Genomic DNA, 16,466 nt, shown 5'->3' on the forward strand with positions numbered 1-16,466 from the left:
TGTATATATATATATATATACATATATCTCTATGTATATGTTATACATACGTCGCGTCGCCTCGTCGTTTCGTCGGCGATGGGTCGTATGAATAAAAATCAAGTAAACAGAGGCATAAAAACGATACGTTTGTTGTAACGCATTCGCGCGTGTCATTCTATCAAGAGATCAAATGTTCTAACCGACGACGATTCTATAATTATCTTAAATATATTGCAATGAGATATGTAGCGATCAGTATTATGTTTGCTATGTTTGCTACGTTGTTAAACATATGGCATACGAAATACGTTAGAATTCATTTCATTTTCCTTCCATATATCAGTCATCGTGTTTTTCTTTCTTTTTTTGCGATATACAAAACAATTTCTTTTACAATCCCAAGCGGAACAATTTATTGTCGTGACATCAAAATGTCATTATTAAAATTTATTTTTTAGTTATGATTCATTGTAACGTCATTTCAACATGATTTGTTTTGCTTGGGATATATTTTTGATTTTTATGCATATGTAGAAGGAATAATAAAAGCAGAGCACGAAATAATGTATACATTAATGCATGTATAAATTATTGATTATAAATTCACAGTTGTGCATCAGATGGAATTACATCGTAAACAAACTACCGTGTTCTTTACACGTAAAGTCAATATAATATCGTATAACAATTGTATTTTCTCAACAACGGTATTTCGATCATGCATCCTCGCGGTACGATATGTTTGCGAAACGTTATCGTTGAAATATATGTCGGTAATATAAGATCATTGTATAACAATATATATACCTACGTTAATTTATACAGCTATATTTTGTTAATTAAAGATATATCTTAATTTATACGTTTCGGAAGAATTACGTTTAATAAATCTAAAAATATAAAATGATAAACGTCTGTTGTAAAATATTCTGTAATAATTAACATTAAATTAAAGTTTAATTAAACAGATGTGACCCTAACAACACAGGAAAAGGAAAGATAATATATTTATGAGCTCGAAAAAATGGCAGTGTGAGAGAGAGAGAGAGAGAGAGATGTGTATTACATGACATCACAAAGAAAACTCGAATACTATTATTATTTCTCTTTATTGACGAAAAAAGGCAGTGATTTCATTACAAAAAGTCACATATAGAAAAATCGTGCGCTACAAGGCTGCAAAAATTATACTATAAGGAGTACGAACGAGTCGGCCATTTTCATGTCGATATGATAATACAGCACACCGGCAATATCCTTTCTCGGAGGAAGAATTTCCATGTTTTATCCAAGTTTTTACATGGCTGATTGTCGGACGGCGAAGCGAACGTTTCGCGAATTTTCGATGGAGTGATTATGAAATGGCAAGTAATGATGTAAATATCCACCCCCCCGTGACGCTATTCAAACATTTCGGAATCTGCGCGTTCGTCGATAAAATACCCTGCTGCGTTTATTTTTAGCCTCGCGATTGTACGAACATATTATACGAACGAATCTGCTTCTCTCTTCGAGCGGCGGATGACGCATCCTTTCTATCCGCAGCCCGAGCAAGTTTTCATTTATACGTTCATAATTGAGATACACTTTCGTATTATTCGAATTCAAATTATCCGAATGATGCTCATGCTCGTAATAGAAATTGCTTTCGTAATTGTTTCCCATAGATTCCTCTGTTTGTTCCCGAGCGGAAATTTTCTACGTCTACTCGTGAATCACGTATCGCATTCAGTTGACGCTTTAAATTCGAATTAATTGCATCATGTGATTCCAAGTATCGAAGAGGATCGACGAGCGAGGGCGTTCGATTACGCGGAAATTCGAATTTCTCCCTGCCGGATCGGGCCGTGAGAGGCTCGCGATCGCGAATTCCGTCGTCTCGGGCGATAATGACTGCGCCCGAGTTCCTGTATTGTTGGAGCGTCGAGTTGTTTGATGTCGGTTAATTGTCGGCAATGTCGGCGGGCCTCGGGTGCCGTATCAGCATCGACGACGATGCCTCTCTCGTCCGCGCGGTATCGACTCGTCGATGCGCGCGGGACCTGCGCGCTGGCGCGTCCGTGCGCGCGCGCGCGCGCGCGCGATGGCGAGGATTTTTCCCGCCATTTTTACCCAGCCGCCGTCTCTCGCCGACTCTCCGTTCCTCTGCCCTACCCCGCCCTGCGCGTCACCTGCGTCCTTCGCTTCGCGTCCACCCCGACTGTTCCCGAATCCCGCTCGTCGCGCCGCACCGTCCGCTATTGTGCTCGCCTCGCGTCCGTCCCGCGTCGCTCGCGCTAATGTTGTCCTTCTTATGCTGACTTTTCTGAACTTTTCAAGCGCAGTACGTTGCGGCAGCAAGATATCATGTGATTCAAATTTTCAAGATCTAATTGAAAGAGAGTATATCTCTCGCAAAAAATTTTTTAACAATAGGTAATAGCTTAAACGATAGTTTTGCTATCACAACGGTACGGCGAAGTCAGCTTCAGATCCCGGCTTGAATTCTCTAGTATTGCTCCTGGTTTGCCTCCGCTAGCTCGTCACATTTGTCTTCTATGTCGTCCTGAAATTGTCGTTATTATCGTTATTATCGTTATTGACATTACAATTGAGAAAATTATTCAATGTTAATTGAATGTTTTCGTCAAATATAAAATGGGCTTGATCTCTCTTCAAACATTTCTTTAGGCATCTTTCATATCATACGGAGAAAAATGTCTTGATTATACTAACAAAAGGACTTAACAAGAATAATGTTTTGATGAATCCGACATAGAATTTTTAGTTATTTTATTCAAGTCTTACTCAGATAGCACAGAATATTTATAATAAATGTTCATAAATATTTATTATTTATTTTTTTAAATATTATATAAACATTTTATATATATACTTCATGTAAGCTTTATTCGAAAACATTATTGAAATATAGACTACGTATTTTGTATAATATTTACGATTAATATAAATAAATATCTTTAGTAAATATTTTTTACTTGAATTATAATGTCTTATTAAGTATTTTCACCTCTGATAGTACACAAAATTTATAAAATATTTACGAAATATTTGTAAATATTTATAAGACTTATTTTAAATATTTTGTAAATGTTTTTATGGTCTTAGATTGCACAGATCATTTATTATAAATAAATGTTTTGAAATATTTATCGTAAATGTTGTAATAAATGCTGTAAAAATATCTAATAAGATATTATAATCCAAGTAACAAATACTTATTAGAAATTTTTATTTATAAATATATTTATAAATATAACATTAAATATTTAGTCTATCTTTTAATAATATTTCGCGCAAATAAAGCTTTATATAAAATATGTATAAAATATCTATATGACATTTCAAAAAATAAATAGTAATAAATATTTATCATAAATATTTATCATAAATATTCTGCACTGTCTGGGATACATTTACATATTGCAATATACATGCGATAAATATTTCATAATATTTAAGTATAATAAATATTTATGATCTGTCCAATATAAGATCACAAAAATATTTACGAAATATTAAAAATAAATGTTACTTATAAAATATTTTGTAAATATTTTATTAACATTATTTGCTGTCTGGGTAAAAATAATATAACTCTCTGGCATCTACAATGAGATTTTAAGGCGTAAATCTTAAGCTTTAAGCCTTATGTAAGAAATTGACCAGTCATAGTTTAACGTGAGGTAAATAATCGACTATGATTAGTCAATTTTTTAAGGCTTAAAACTTAAAATTTACGCCTTAAAATCTCATTATAGACACCGCTTTATAATATCTTAAGACTATATAATATTTAAGACAAATGTAATGGGCTCTCTACAAATAAGCTGTTACTTAAATGACTGAATGCTCTTTATATTTTATGTATGAATAATGAGTATTGGTCATAAGTATAATATTCTGCGCTGAAGAAATGTCCGGAATTTTCGGCTAATAAGCTCTTTTGAAAATTTTAATATGACAACCCTATGTTAGTATGATCAAAAATTCTTTTTATTCTCATTAAAATGCCATTCTTATTGGGCCTTTTTATTGATTTAATCGGAACGTTTTCATCAGTGCATTTACAATTGTAACAAAAAATATTCTGTTTGTTAATACAGAAACTTTATACTGATCACAAAATGTTAATGAAAAGTCCGTGCCAAGATATTCTTTTTTCATTTGTTTTCCTGAGAGGAGAGAAACATTTTTTTTATCTCTCTTTTCTTTCTTCGTTATATAAATAGTGTAACATTTCTCAAAAGAATATATAATTTGCAAAACGTAAAGCTGTGAGATGTTTGCTGCTCGCAAAAAATTAAATATAAAACCATATTTATATAATTAAGAAACTGCATACAAAGTAAAAAATTACATGTTTACATAGTCGCTGAAAAGCAAAAAATATATTACTATTTTATAATTCAGAACGAACGATTATTTTACCGTTATAGTTTCATCGCCAATCTTACTTTTTGTATGTATATATCTGTGGTTAATTAACAAGTCACAAATCCTTATTTTACAAATTCTATGTACATACGATAATCGTATTCATGTGTTAAATATATGCATATTTATATAAATATATATCACAGAATATAATACAATCATGACACATCTTATATCAAAATATTTGCGAAACAGTTTGAGCAATGCACATATAACGCATTTACGTCTAGAAGACAAATCTAAGTTTCTGTGTCATAAAAATAAAATTGGTATAAAGAATCTGCAAGATTTTAATCCTTAAGGGGGCTTCCATCTTTGACGGCTTCCAAAAATCAATTTTTTTGCTGATTTTTATTTCTACAAGTGTGTAGAATATCCTCTCTCTCTCTCTCTCTCTCTCTCTCTCTCTCTCTCTCTCTTGTAAAAGGATTTTTTGAAATTCGTAATATTAATGGAACTACGAGTTCAAATATGTAAGGGCGCGTGGATCCTCCAAACACTTGCCGGCGCAACAGCGTTTGTAAATCCTGTTCAGGTCGTAATTCAAAGAAAACCAATAGATGTCGGTTGTAGTCTAGTCTTTGAAGATTCTATTGAATTTTTTGAAGAAGAAGAAGGTTTATTATATGGCCCCATATGGTGTTGCTGTATGAATATAATCGTAAGTGCATTGAAACTATTGGTAAATATGAATAAAGTGAAAGTAAAATAACTTTAAACGCGTTTTTCTCGAAATTATATTTTTTGACTTGATGGAAGTGATAATTAAAAAATTAATTAAGATAGCATCTTGGTTTCTTGTTCCTTTTGATCCTAACACTTTTGCGCATGGCATGAACTAGAATTAAGTTTTTACAACAAAAATTCAATTTTTATAAACAAAAAAGTAACAGATTTTTTTTTACAAAAATTAAATCTTTCTTTTAAAATGCCGCCATACTTCTTCAGAATTATATGTCAGTTGTGCATGAATAGACATAGACTGTAATTTATAATCAAATGTGTAACGTATGTTCTTACTAAAGGCAAAACAGATTATTTTTTAACCTTTCAAAGTTGATGGTGATTTTTTTTCTTTATAGATTTTGTCAATAAGTTGCTAGTAAAGTTCATTAGTAGACTGATTGAAATAAAACTGAATTATAATCTAAGATTACTGTTATTATCATAAAATGATATCCTTAAGTTAACCTTGTTGAAAGTTAGAAGAAAATCTTTATTTTGATTTGAGTCCTACAAACTTTATTTTCTATTATGTTTGTAATAAATAATTATTTTTTAGTTTCAGAATATTTATTTATTATATCAGACCAAACAAACACTAACTTTTTAATTTGCGTTTCAGTTAAACCTCTTATTAAAATTTGGAGTACAGAACTACCCCACGGATGTGGCCAGATTTTACCGGCGAAGTTGAGGGTTAATAATATTTATATATTTGTTAAAATGAATGACCAATCTCGTGTGCACAGTAGATTCGGAAAATCATCGTGTATAATATAAGGATTAATATCCTGTTAATATTTCTTAAGAAAAATTATTCTCGAGAAAAGTAAGAAAAAGGAAGAGATACCTCGTCAAGTTGCAGGCATTTGCCCCATTCAACCAGCGTGATTTTGTGATCATTATTGATGTCACAGGAATCGAGGAAGGGCGCGATGCAGTGTTCGAGGGCCATCAAGGGCGCCTTAATCGGGAAGAGCTCGTGCCTAGATACCGATCGGTCATGTGGGTGGCCGTCCAGGTCGCACCACTTCCAGATAGCTGCGTTCGTCCAGCGTAAAGTGTGATTGGTCTCAGCTTCGCGCTGCATCTTCAGATAATGCGATGACAACTCTTGACGGTCTGCCAAATCACGCATGATGTTGAACAGCCAGTCGCGCATTCGCCTGGGAAAGTCGGCCATGTCCTCTTCCTTACACATCTGCGCGCATTAAAGAATTTTGTGTATACATAAATGTACCGTGTAATCGAAAAGCGCTTTGAAAACATACATGTTTTTCATATTTTATCGTTGATAATAATTTATTTTTAACTCTCTACAGAGCTGATGACCAAATATGTAACATTTACTGACGCTCAATCTCTATATGTATATAAAACCTCTCGGGAATAATATGTTCAAAATACAAACTTAAAGCAAGATTGTGGATCGAGACTAAGACGTCTTAAGACATTTTTTAGACATCATATTATAAGACATTTTAAATTGTTTTCTGAGCTATTTAATTTATGTCAATTAAAAGGCACTAATTAATTTCAAGAAATCAAAACAACTCGTATAAAAAAATAAAAGAAAAGATTAACTGAATATGGCATAGCATTTTTAATTCGATGCAGCAGTCAATTAAAAATGCTGTGCCATATTTTACTATCTAATTTGCTGCAGCAGTCAATCTTTTTTTCAGTTGGAGGATATTTTAATAATAAGAATAATACGAATTTATAGATGAACATAAAAAAAATTAAATTTTTCGACTTTTTTTACAAAGAAATTTATAATTGAATAAGTACAATAGACCTCTAAGTTAGCTCTAAAAGTTTAAAGTTGTTTTCAGTCGGAAATCACTGAGATAGATACGCGAGTTAACAGACGGAAAAATGTTGTGTGACTACAATTTATTGTGTAAAAATAATGTACGGTTTTATTGCATAAGGAGCGTTCTGTCACACCTGTGACAGAATGATACTTACAGGCATCTGTCGGCACTCGCCATAGTATACGATGTGGACATGTTGATAGTCGGGACCTCTGCACCTGGCGTCATCAGTGTCGCAGAAGCAACGCGCTTGGTAGACCTCACAGTCACTGCCGAAGGTTTCATTGTAGTTGTTGCAGACTTTGCGACGCGGATCGACCTCCTGGTTGCAAAGCTCCACGCAAACGCACTCGGCCGTGCCCTCCTCCGTACTCTAAAATCGAAGAAATTTCACTTTCCTTTTTATTCCTGTCTGTCTTAAAGAGAGAACAAAATTCTTATTTCACATTTCAAACCCAATCTCTATGTATCTCTTTTATTTTCACCTTCGGCACTTATGTCCATTTCTATCAATGTAGATCAATTTTAATCTCGATTTAATTTAAACTATTCATATTTTTCATATTTTTCTAATTCTTAAAACCAGAAAAAGATGATAAGTAAGTTGAATCGTAATTAAAGTTAATTTACATTTGTAGAAACGCCTTAATTGCATTAAGCATACATTATTTTATTAGAAGTTGACAAACCACAAAAATATAAATATTAATAAACAAATAAACGTTGAAATTTATGGATCGAATCTTGACAGAGAAGATTAAATTCAATTCTACAAAAAAATTATTTCTTTGAAATGAAAATAATTTTTTTGAATATGAGCAAAGAAATATTTTTTTGAAATGAAGATTTTTTTTCAGTGTAGATGAATGTCAGAAAGTAATCTTAAGTTTTTTTTATTTATTAATACATATATAGTATGTACAAATTCACATTGAATTATTTAAGCATTAAAGATCGTAATGGGCCTTTAATTGTCATTTCTTATTAGTTGTTTTTTTTTTGTTTTTGGGTGTATAACTGTACGCGGAACGTCATCATTGATCGCCTTGTTCATATATATATATATTATATATAACAATATAAAGTAATTAATATTGATTCATGAATAAAAGAGAGCTTTGTCGACGAACCTTGCAAACACGACCAGCGCCGCAATGCTTGTCCATGCACGGATCCTGGAGCAAACGCTGCTGCTTCGATCCAACCTCGTTTCTGCCATTTTCAAGAATGACCTCAGCCTCCTCCGCCGTCGCCGCCTCCTCGGCTATTTCGTCAGCTTCCAGCATGTTCATGATCTCATCTTGCACGGGTGCCTCTGTCGTGGTCGTGCGACGCCGATATTTTCGTCTGCGCTAGGAATCGATTAATATAAACTTCGATTAATTTTCTTTCTCCCTGCTTCGTACTTTGTAATATTTTTAACGATAGAAAATAAGCGAGTAGAATACTGTTGAAAGTTTTCCGTACTTCTCGCGTTGTCATTTCTTTTCCAAGAAACAGAAAACTTTGAAAATTTTTCGTTGTAGTGCACAATATTTGAGTTACTCAAGTTCATATCTGTTTTCTATAAACGTGTTGTATTTAGCATTATCACCATTATTTATCTCTCCAAGTTTTTTTAAGTGAGACTTACTCTAAAAAATGAAAATTGAATTAGTCTTGAAAGTGTAGCTCAATTTTCAATTTTTAAGAGTAAAATTTTACTCTTTGGAATGAAATTTATTTTAAAAGTTTTAAACCGTAACATTTACATTGTTTACACACAGAGAAATGCTAACAAAAAATTTAGACGGAATCTAAGGAATTAAATTAAAAAATATTATACTTTAATTTACAGTAGTGCTCAAAAATATTTTATAAAATTCCTAGTTTTTAAATGAAAGAACTTTTAAGTAAAGGAAATTCATATTACTTGCTTAAAGTTAAAAATCATGTATTCTAATATCTATTCTCAATAAAATAAACTTCATATATTTCGAACATTTGAAAAACAGCCCTACAAATTACTTTTGAGCGCTATTGCATTAAAAATAATTTAAAGATCTTAAAAACATACTTCAAAAAATATAAAAAATACTAAGTAATAAATATTTATTCAATCAAAAAATGATAGTTAAAAAAATCGAATTAATATAATTTCTATAAAATAAATATTTGTTTATATACATTTAGTAAATACTTACTTAAAACTATTCAAACATATATTTATTAAGAGTAGTTTAATTCTTCTAGTTAAACAATTTTTTTAAATATTTTTTATTATGTAGATTTCTCTCGTTTGGTTAGGATAATTTTGAGTATAACGATTTTAAGATCGAAAAAATTATATCGCGATATGTATCATTAAAAGATAATAATACCTGAGCAGATGACACGTCCACTATTAGAACCGCCACCAGCAACGCGACCAACAGCAGCTGCAACTTCATCGACATTGCGATCCCTGTGATAAATCAATGATGAGTATATGCAAGACGCCTTCCTTTTAAAATAATCGATCTAAAGTAGAATGATCTCAATCTTAACGAAGTTTGATAGCATCCAGAGTGCAGTAGTATCTTTATGATTTCAGACACGTTCCCGTTACTGGCAATTTACAAGCCTCGTAAACTACGACCCATTCATTGTAGGATATATCATATCTTCATAAGTCGCTCTGGAGAAGTTTGGCTCGCGTAATTGATCAAATTAACCACCACGATTCAGGAAGGAGGACTTAACGTAAACTATTTTCGTCCTCTACTTCCCTCTTAAGTAAGACCCTGGAAACTCGGATTATTATCAATCGAGCGAGAGCTCTATTTGACGATCGGATTCTATCCTTCGAGGAGCCATTCATCGAAAAAACTTTGGAAAGCTCCCGAATTCTGTATGCGCCGCGAAAGCAGCTGGTAGAAAAGTTGAGATTTTTCTCGGAATAGATTCAAGTTTCTCGGTGCGTCGAAAGGGGTTAATATCCCTGAGCTAAATCGGGTGCAAGCAGGTCTGAACGTGTAAATAAATCAGCCATCATTTCTCGCGCGTAATGCTTTATTGCCGCGGCGTTTCCAGTTGATATCGGCATGAAAGACGAATGACATTTCCTTGCGACACTCGTATCAACTCGTATTATTTCAAAAAATCGACGATGTAATGCGAATACGCACGCACGCACGCACGCACGCACGCATGGCACCGATCAACGCGAGCGCGGGTCAACGCGAGAGACCAGAGATAAATCTCGCGAGACCTTAATAGGAGCAACGAAGCGATAACCCAGATATTTGAAAATCAAGTCGCTTCGGATACATCCGGACACGAGTCACGAGCGCGCTTTTAATATATATGACTTCATTACGACGCTGTCTTTATTTCTTCGCACGCGGCGTCTCGTCTCTTCGCTCTCGTTGCCTTTCGCGGATGATACAATCGGTTTACGTGTCGCCGACTTAATTGCAGCGTCGTTTAATAATGACGAAGGACGCAAGCATGTAATGTAACGTCAGCAATCGGTTGTTGCCTTCGTCAGCGGTGAAATTTGAACGCCATGAAATTTGTGCGAGTTCGAGACTCACGGATTTACATGATCGCGTAATCTCCACGTTTAATATGCAACTTTTATTTAGACGCAATATTACTTAAATACAAATATACTTTGATCGTCATGTGCATCCAATTGGATATATTTATGTAAGTCCTATGTAGGTTCACCTCTCTTGTATTAATTTGAATACACACACATATTTCATAAATAATTTTAGAAACATGAAACCTTAAGTCATATTATACCAATTTATGTTTACTTTTTAAAGTTAGATATAAAATAATATTGTGGCGTCATAAAACCGATTACAAAAATCCATGCGATAATCAAAGTATCAATAATTATAAGATTCTTTTAAAGCTAAGTAAATCAAAATATAACAATTTTCGATAAAATTTATTTTAAAAAGTTGTCTGTGCACAGACAGTATACAATATTTGTAAACATTTATAAAGTTTATTTTAAATACTTTGTAAATATTTTTGTGGTCTCAAATTGCATAGATCATAAATATTTATTATAAATATTATGAAATATTTATTGTAAATATATCTTGTAGTAAATGCTATGGAAATATTTAATGAGACATTATAATTCAAATAAGAAATACTCGACAGAAATATTTATTTATATTTATCATAAATATTACATTAAATATTTAGTCCATCTTTTAATAACATTTCGAATAAAGCTTTATATAAAATACGTATAAAATATTTATAACATTTCAAAAAATGAATAATAATAAATATTTATCTTAAATATTCTGTGCTATCTGGATGAGATCACAATTTAGTGAAAACAGATCCATACAATGTACAAATATATATTCTCTAAAATTTTTAGAGTAAATCTTATACTAAAGAATGAAATCTCTTAAAGATTGAAATTCTTTTCCAAGACTAGCTCGTCTTGAAAAGCTAGATATAAGATTTCAAAATTTTTTTATTTAGATTATACATATTATTTTCGATATTTTATTAAACAATCAATATGTCGTTTAAAGGATAAAAAAGAGTGAGAATGAACTTGGAAAAAGTAGTTATGTGTGAAATTTGCAATCTATACATATCGACGGAATATAAATATCTCTCCTAATAATACTATGTATAGGCGCTTGGTTAATAAAACACGAGTGTTTCCTGTTATATGAACGCAGTTACTCGGCTTACTGCCAAGTGTTCCATCCAATTGTATTTATGAGATGTTCACAGTTCGTTGAGTCAACGTTTCGATCAACTCATGAATTCAGAGGACAACATGCGCCATTTCTTCGCTTTTCGCCAACCATGGGGATCACGTGATACAAACAATTGGAATCAGATACAAAATCAACGCGGTTTGTATACTCTCTAAATTCTTTGGAGTGGAATCTCACTCTAAAGAGTGAAAACAAATTAAGCTAGTTTCGAAAAAGAAACTTGTCTCAATTTTCAATCTTTAAGAGTGAGATTTCACTCTTTAGAGTGAGATTCATTCTAGAAGTTTTAAAGAGTATATTTGTGCATTATGTGAACACGTATCTATTTTCATATTAAATTGTCCCATAGATAATTTTTTTAAATAAAATTTTCGATAAAATTTATCAAAAATTAATATAAAGTAAAAAATACGTCTGATATAATATATGTATAATATATGTATACTATAGTATAATATAATATTTGTATTAAATACATATATATATTATAGCTATTTCCAAATCTCTATTCAAGATCTGAACAATATCTTTTTATAGTCATACCAACATGAACTGTAAAAAGATTTGATCAAATATAAAGTAAAAAAAAAAATAATAATACACTCAGAGAAAAATGTACTACATTTTAATAAATATTTGTTTGAATAGTGTCAGTTGAATATGTACTAAATATAAACATATATTTATTTAGTACAAGAACCATTAATTTGATTTAAGTATTATTATTTTTTATTTAACAAATATTTCTCTTCTGTAAATAAATACATTAGTACATTTATTAAAATTTAGTACATTTCTCTCTCACTGTGTACGTAGTCCGTTTTGCGCATTTATAATTTACCAATTTAAATTGCTTAATTTTCATAGCTCTCTTCGTTGCCAAACCGACTAATGAATCAGTAATCGTGTATTATCAATCGTGTAGTATACATTCGGAGAAGTTAATCTTATCGAGCATTCACGATTTCAAAAAATTACGTAATTCTTTATATCGATCGCCACATAATACGTAACCGCACAGCCGAACTGAACGAGAGAAGAGTAAAGATTTCCATATATAACGTGTTAAGGTCTCGAGTTTTCTCCATATGGAGAACGTGAGTCGCGTCGACGTCGAAGTACGTCCGCGATGCGTCGCGCGGTTTCTCCGGAAACGCTGGTTCTCCAACGCAACCGCGCGCGTAGGAATCGCGGCACATGGCCCCTTGTTTTTTATCGCGCGGTTCGCCGACGTGGGCGAAACGCTTCTGCAAGTGGACGAAAGGAACGAAAATGTAATTCCCCGTACAGCACAGAATTTGCAGCAATATTGCTGCAATAACGCTGCAATATTGCTGCAACGTGCAATATTGTTGCAATGTTGCAGCATTGTTGCTGCAACTTTTGTACTGTGGGGTTCTTTATAATAAAACAAAAATCAGGCCTCCACAGCTCTCATTTATTACCTTTCCACGTAACAACGAAGTTCGTATATTAGAGATGTTCCAATCTCTAAAAGATCAATCTTTCCAAACGACAATAGCGATCTTAAATCGATCTATTTTGCGAAAAATTAATTTTTCTGACTAAGGGGCTACCTTAAACTGATCTCTTTGTAAAGAATTCTTTTTTTTTTTAACAAAAGAAAATTATTTTGAAGCGGTCTTTTTGTAAAAAATCGATTTTTGACGAATCGATCCGAAGATCGCACATCCCTAGTTCACATATCTATCGCATGGTCCAAAACTTGATAAGGACTAATCAATATAAGCGCGGGTTCTTTACAATTACATTCAAAATTACACAATATCTAATAATACGCAAGTCAGCAATGGGTACAATTCAAAGCGCAGTGAAATAAAAAGCAACGCGTGAATAACTGCAGAATAATCATGAATTTTATCAATTAAAATTAAAATTAATAAAACAAATACTAAAATGCTTTTGGTTATAGCTTCTGAAAAGAATAAATGGATGTGTTATATAAAAATAAAACAAAATAAAATAAATACTCGCGTTTCTATTGTTAAAAAGGTGGCTAACCGTTTGAAGTGGAACAGAATTTTCGATCGAAATAAAATACAACAATGTAGATGGAGTCATCCTTGCGAAAATTTTATTTTTATTTCATTTTATTTCATATTCTATTTACTTTAAATCAGTCATTACGTTCATAAAACGCCTAATCCCATAAAATTGGGAACATCATGAATGTTTCTTCGTTATATTAGTCCTATATGTGCCAGCTCCGCCAACGCGGAATTAAAAGTTAACTAGTTTGCCGACGAGATACTCCAGTTAAATGCGTTGATTCGATTCATCTCATTCAATCTGCTTGTCGACGAGCGGAAGTTTATGTGCATGACTTGATATTATTACGAATAATAAAATGTATGGAACGCATATGTATAAATTCTAATGGAAAATTGCTCGTAAATCTGTATCCGTAAAATGATTATAAAAGAACTGGAGAACGTAAGAGACTGTTGTAAAAATTGTATGTAATACGACGACGTAGGTAGAGCTCGAGCAAATGTTTTCACAGATAGAAATCTCTTTATCTATTTTCGTTATTCTTTCTTGCTTTCCAAAGAATGTTTTAATATATTTATTCTTCTTATATGTAAGCTTATATGTAAGCGTGCGTTCATTATGGAAGAAAAAGTACTAAAAAATAAATTTGCGTCTTCTTATCGATCTTAGTCTTGAACTCTCGGAATATCGTGCGGCGTAATATGGCGACATGAGAAGAGGTCGAATGAATGGTCTACTGGAAATAACAAGTACAGGACATCACTTCTATTTTAAGTCTACATCTAATAGAAAATTATGAATTTCGTACTTTTAAAGTCTGCTTTCTACAGCTAAACCATATAGGGTACATTTTTGGAACTTAATTGAAATAGATATATTTGATTTTTGGCGAAAACGAGAAAGAAAGTTCTAGTGTAGGAATAAAAACAAACCTATAATTTACGTTACTCGTTGCAATTTCTTTTCTATTCATAACTTTGTGGTATTACAATAACCGATACAACGTAATGTAACTTTAAACGTAATGCGAGAATTTATAGTAAATGATAGTAAGATGTAATGGCACATCTTTTCCTTAATTTGCACTTCAATGAACAAAGGATGTTAGATTTCCGTTCCAGAAAGGACACGATTTCCGAGAAATACATGACAAGAGATAAGTATTATAGTTGTGAGTACGCCCACTGATATAAAACGTCTATCGTATGCAGTTCTTCGTGTGCAAGTGACTCACATTAATCACTGTGTGTGAAAATTAATATGGTTAAGACACTTTTATCGCGGTAATTTTATTTGGAGTACATCACTTTTATCTTCTTCAGTTATTTTACTCAAGCTATGAAGACACTTTCAATCTGACGATAAAAATTGATGTAAACTTCGAGAGGCAGAAACTAGTTCTATTACAAGAAGCTCAAGGAATTTCGTTAAAATAAGAGAATCGCTAGAATCATTCATGAAGAGATTTTTCGATAAAGGCCCTTTTCATGTTTGAATTCTGATTGCCAGCTACCTAGTGGCAGTCTCTTTATTTCCATACCTATGTGATTATACATTTCGCAACTCAGACACATTCAGGTACTTGCTTATTCTACAATACAATATCATTCTTCATTCGTACATAAACGTCTAAAAAATAATTTTACTACTAAATTAAAAAAATTTAATGTATAAATTAGAAGTGTTAAAAAAAGTTAACATTATTATTATTTAGGAATAATATATACTTATAATCTACATTAAATGATAAACTCGTATATGCTCTTAAAAAAATGTAATTTATTTAGATTAATTATTTTAATTATTTTAGTGTGTGTGTGTGGAATATTAATATACTTTTAAAACGTATTAAGATTAATAAGACGCACAAGATATTTTAATAGTTAACATAATCAGTTTTCTACAATATAACGATCTATATATTGGATAGATAATTGAATGGACTATATTATATATTACATTAATCGATAAAAATAGTGAATAGTGTTCGGAAATATTTTAAACGTAGAAACTATAGTTTTTAAAATATTTTGGCAAGGCAGTAAAATGAAAAATTATAAGGTTACCGTACCTCGCGTTGGCTTTCTTCGCAAACCGCTTCTGTCCTTCTCTTCTTCAGCAAGAAAGATTGAGAAAAGAACAGCCCTCCAAATCGGTCGCTGGACCGGTACAGACTGCGTTCGCGAGGCACATTGCGGCGCGGTGCCGCGCCGCGCCGAGCGGAACGCGCGGCCAGAGAGGAGAGATGATCTCATCTCTTGCGTTTTTCTCTCTTCCTACACCCTCATCTGATCTTCCCGTCGTATGCGTATGCCCCGCAGTCACATTCTTACGCAATACACGCAACCGATCACCTCGACGATATCTCAAACGTTCTCATTCGTCTCGACGAATTTCGACATTGGCACCCTCGAAGGGTTTTACTCGGATAACTTGCAAAAATTCAGATAAAAAACACTTTAAGGATGGTGTCAGTCCGAGCAAATATAATGAATCTTAATATCATAGTCAATCTGTAACTTGTCCTAGTTATAAGTTTGCTCTGAAAATAATATGGTACTCTAAAACTTTTCGAGAGTGAATCAAAACTGGCTCAATTTTCTTTAGAATAAAATTCCACACTAAAGAATTCAGAGAGTAGATATTTTAATTGAAGTTAGGAAAATAATTAAAATGTAACGAAAAATGAAGAATCATAGGGGGAATGCATTTTTAATCACAGTTCCAATACATCACAATCGACAGTCGGTTAAAAAAATTAATAAAATAA

The 16,466-nt window shown here is 32.4% G+C and overlaps 1 protein-coding gene across 1 annotated transcript; it reads right to left on the reverse strand.

Annotated features, from left to right (window-relative positions):
• Positions 1-2,093: 2,093 nt before the first annotated feature.
• SPARC (secreted protein, acidic, cysteine-rich) lies at positions 2,094-16,208 on the reverse strand. The gene is made up of 6 exons (XM_018512481.1): positions 15,768-16,208; positions 9,320-9,402; positions 8,090-8,311; positions 7,114-7,332; positions 5,993-6,343; positions 2,094-2,527 (listed from the first exon to the last, which is right to left on the reverse strand). The coding sequence occupies exons 1-6, from the start codon at positions 15,949-15,951 to the stop codon at positions 2,471-2,473; spliced, it is 1,116 nt and encodes a 371-aa protein (XP_018367983.1). The 5' UTR covers positions 15,952-16,208; the 3' UTR covers positions 2,094-2,470.
• Positions 16,209-16,466: the final 258 nt, after the last annotated feature.

The sequence above is a fragment of the Trachymyrmex cornetzi genome, unplaced genomic scaffold, assembly GCF_001594075.2.
Source record: "Trachymyrmex cornetzi isolate Tcor2-1 unplaced genomic scaffold, Tcor1.1 scaffold412, whole genome shotgun sequence".
Taxonomy (NCBI): Eukaryota; Metazoa; Arthropoda; class Insecta; order Hymenoptera; family Formicidae; genus Trachymyrmex; species Trachymyrmex cornetzi.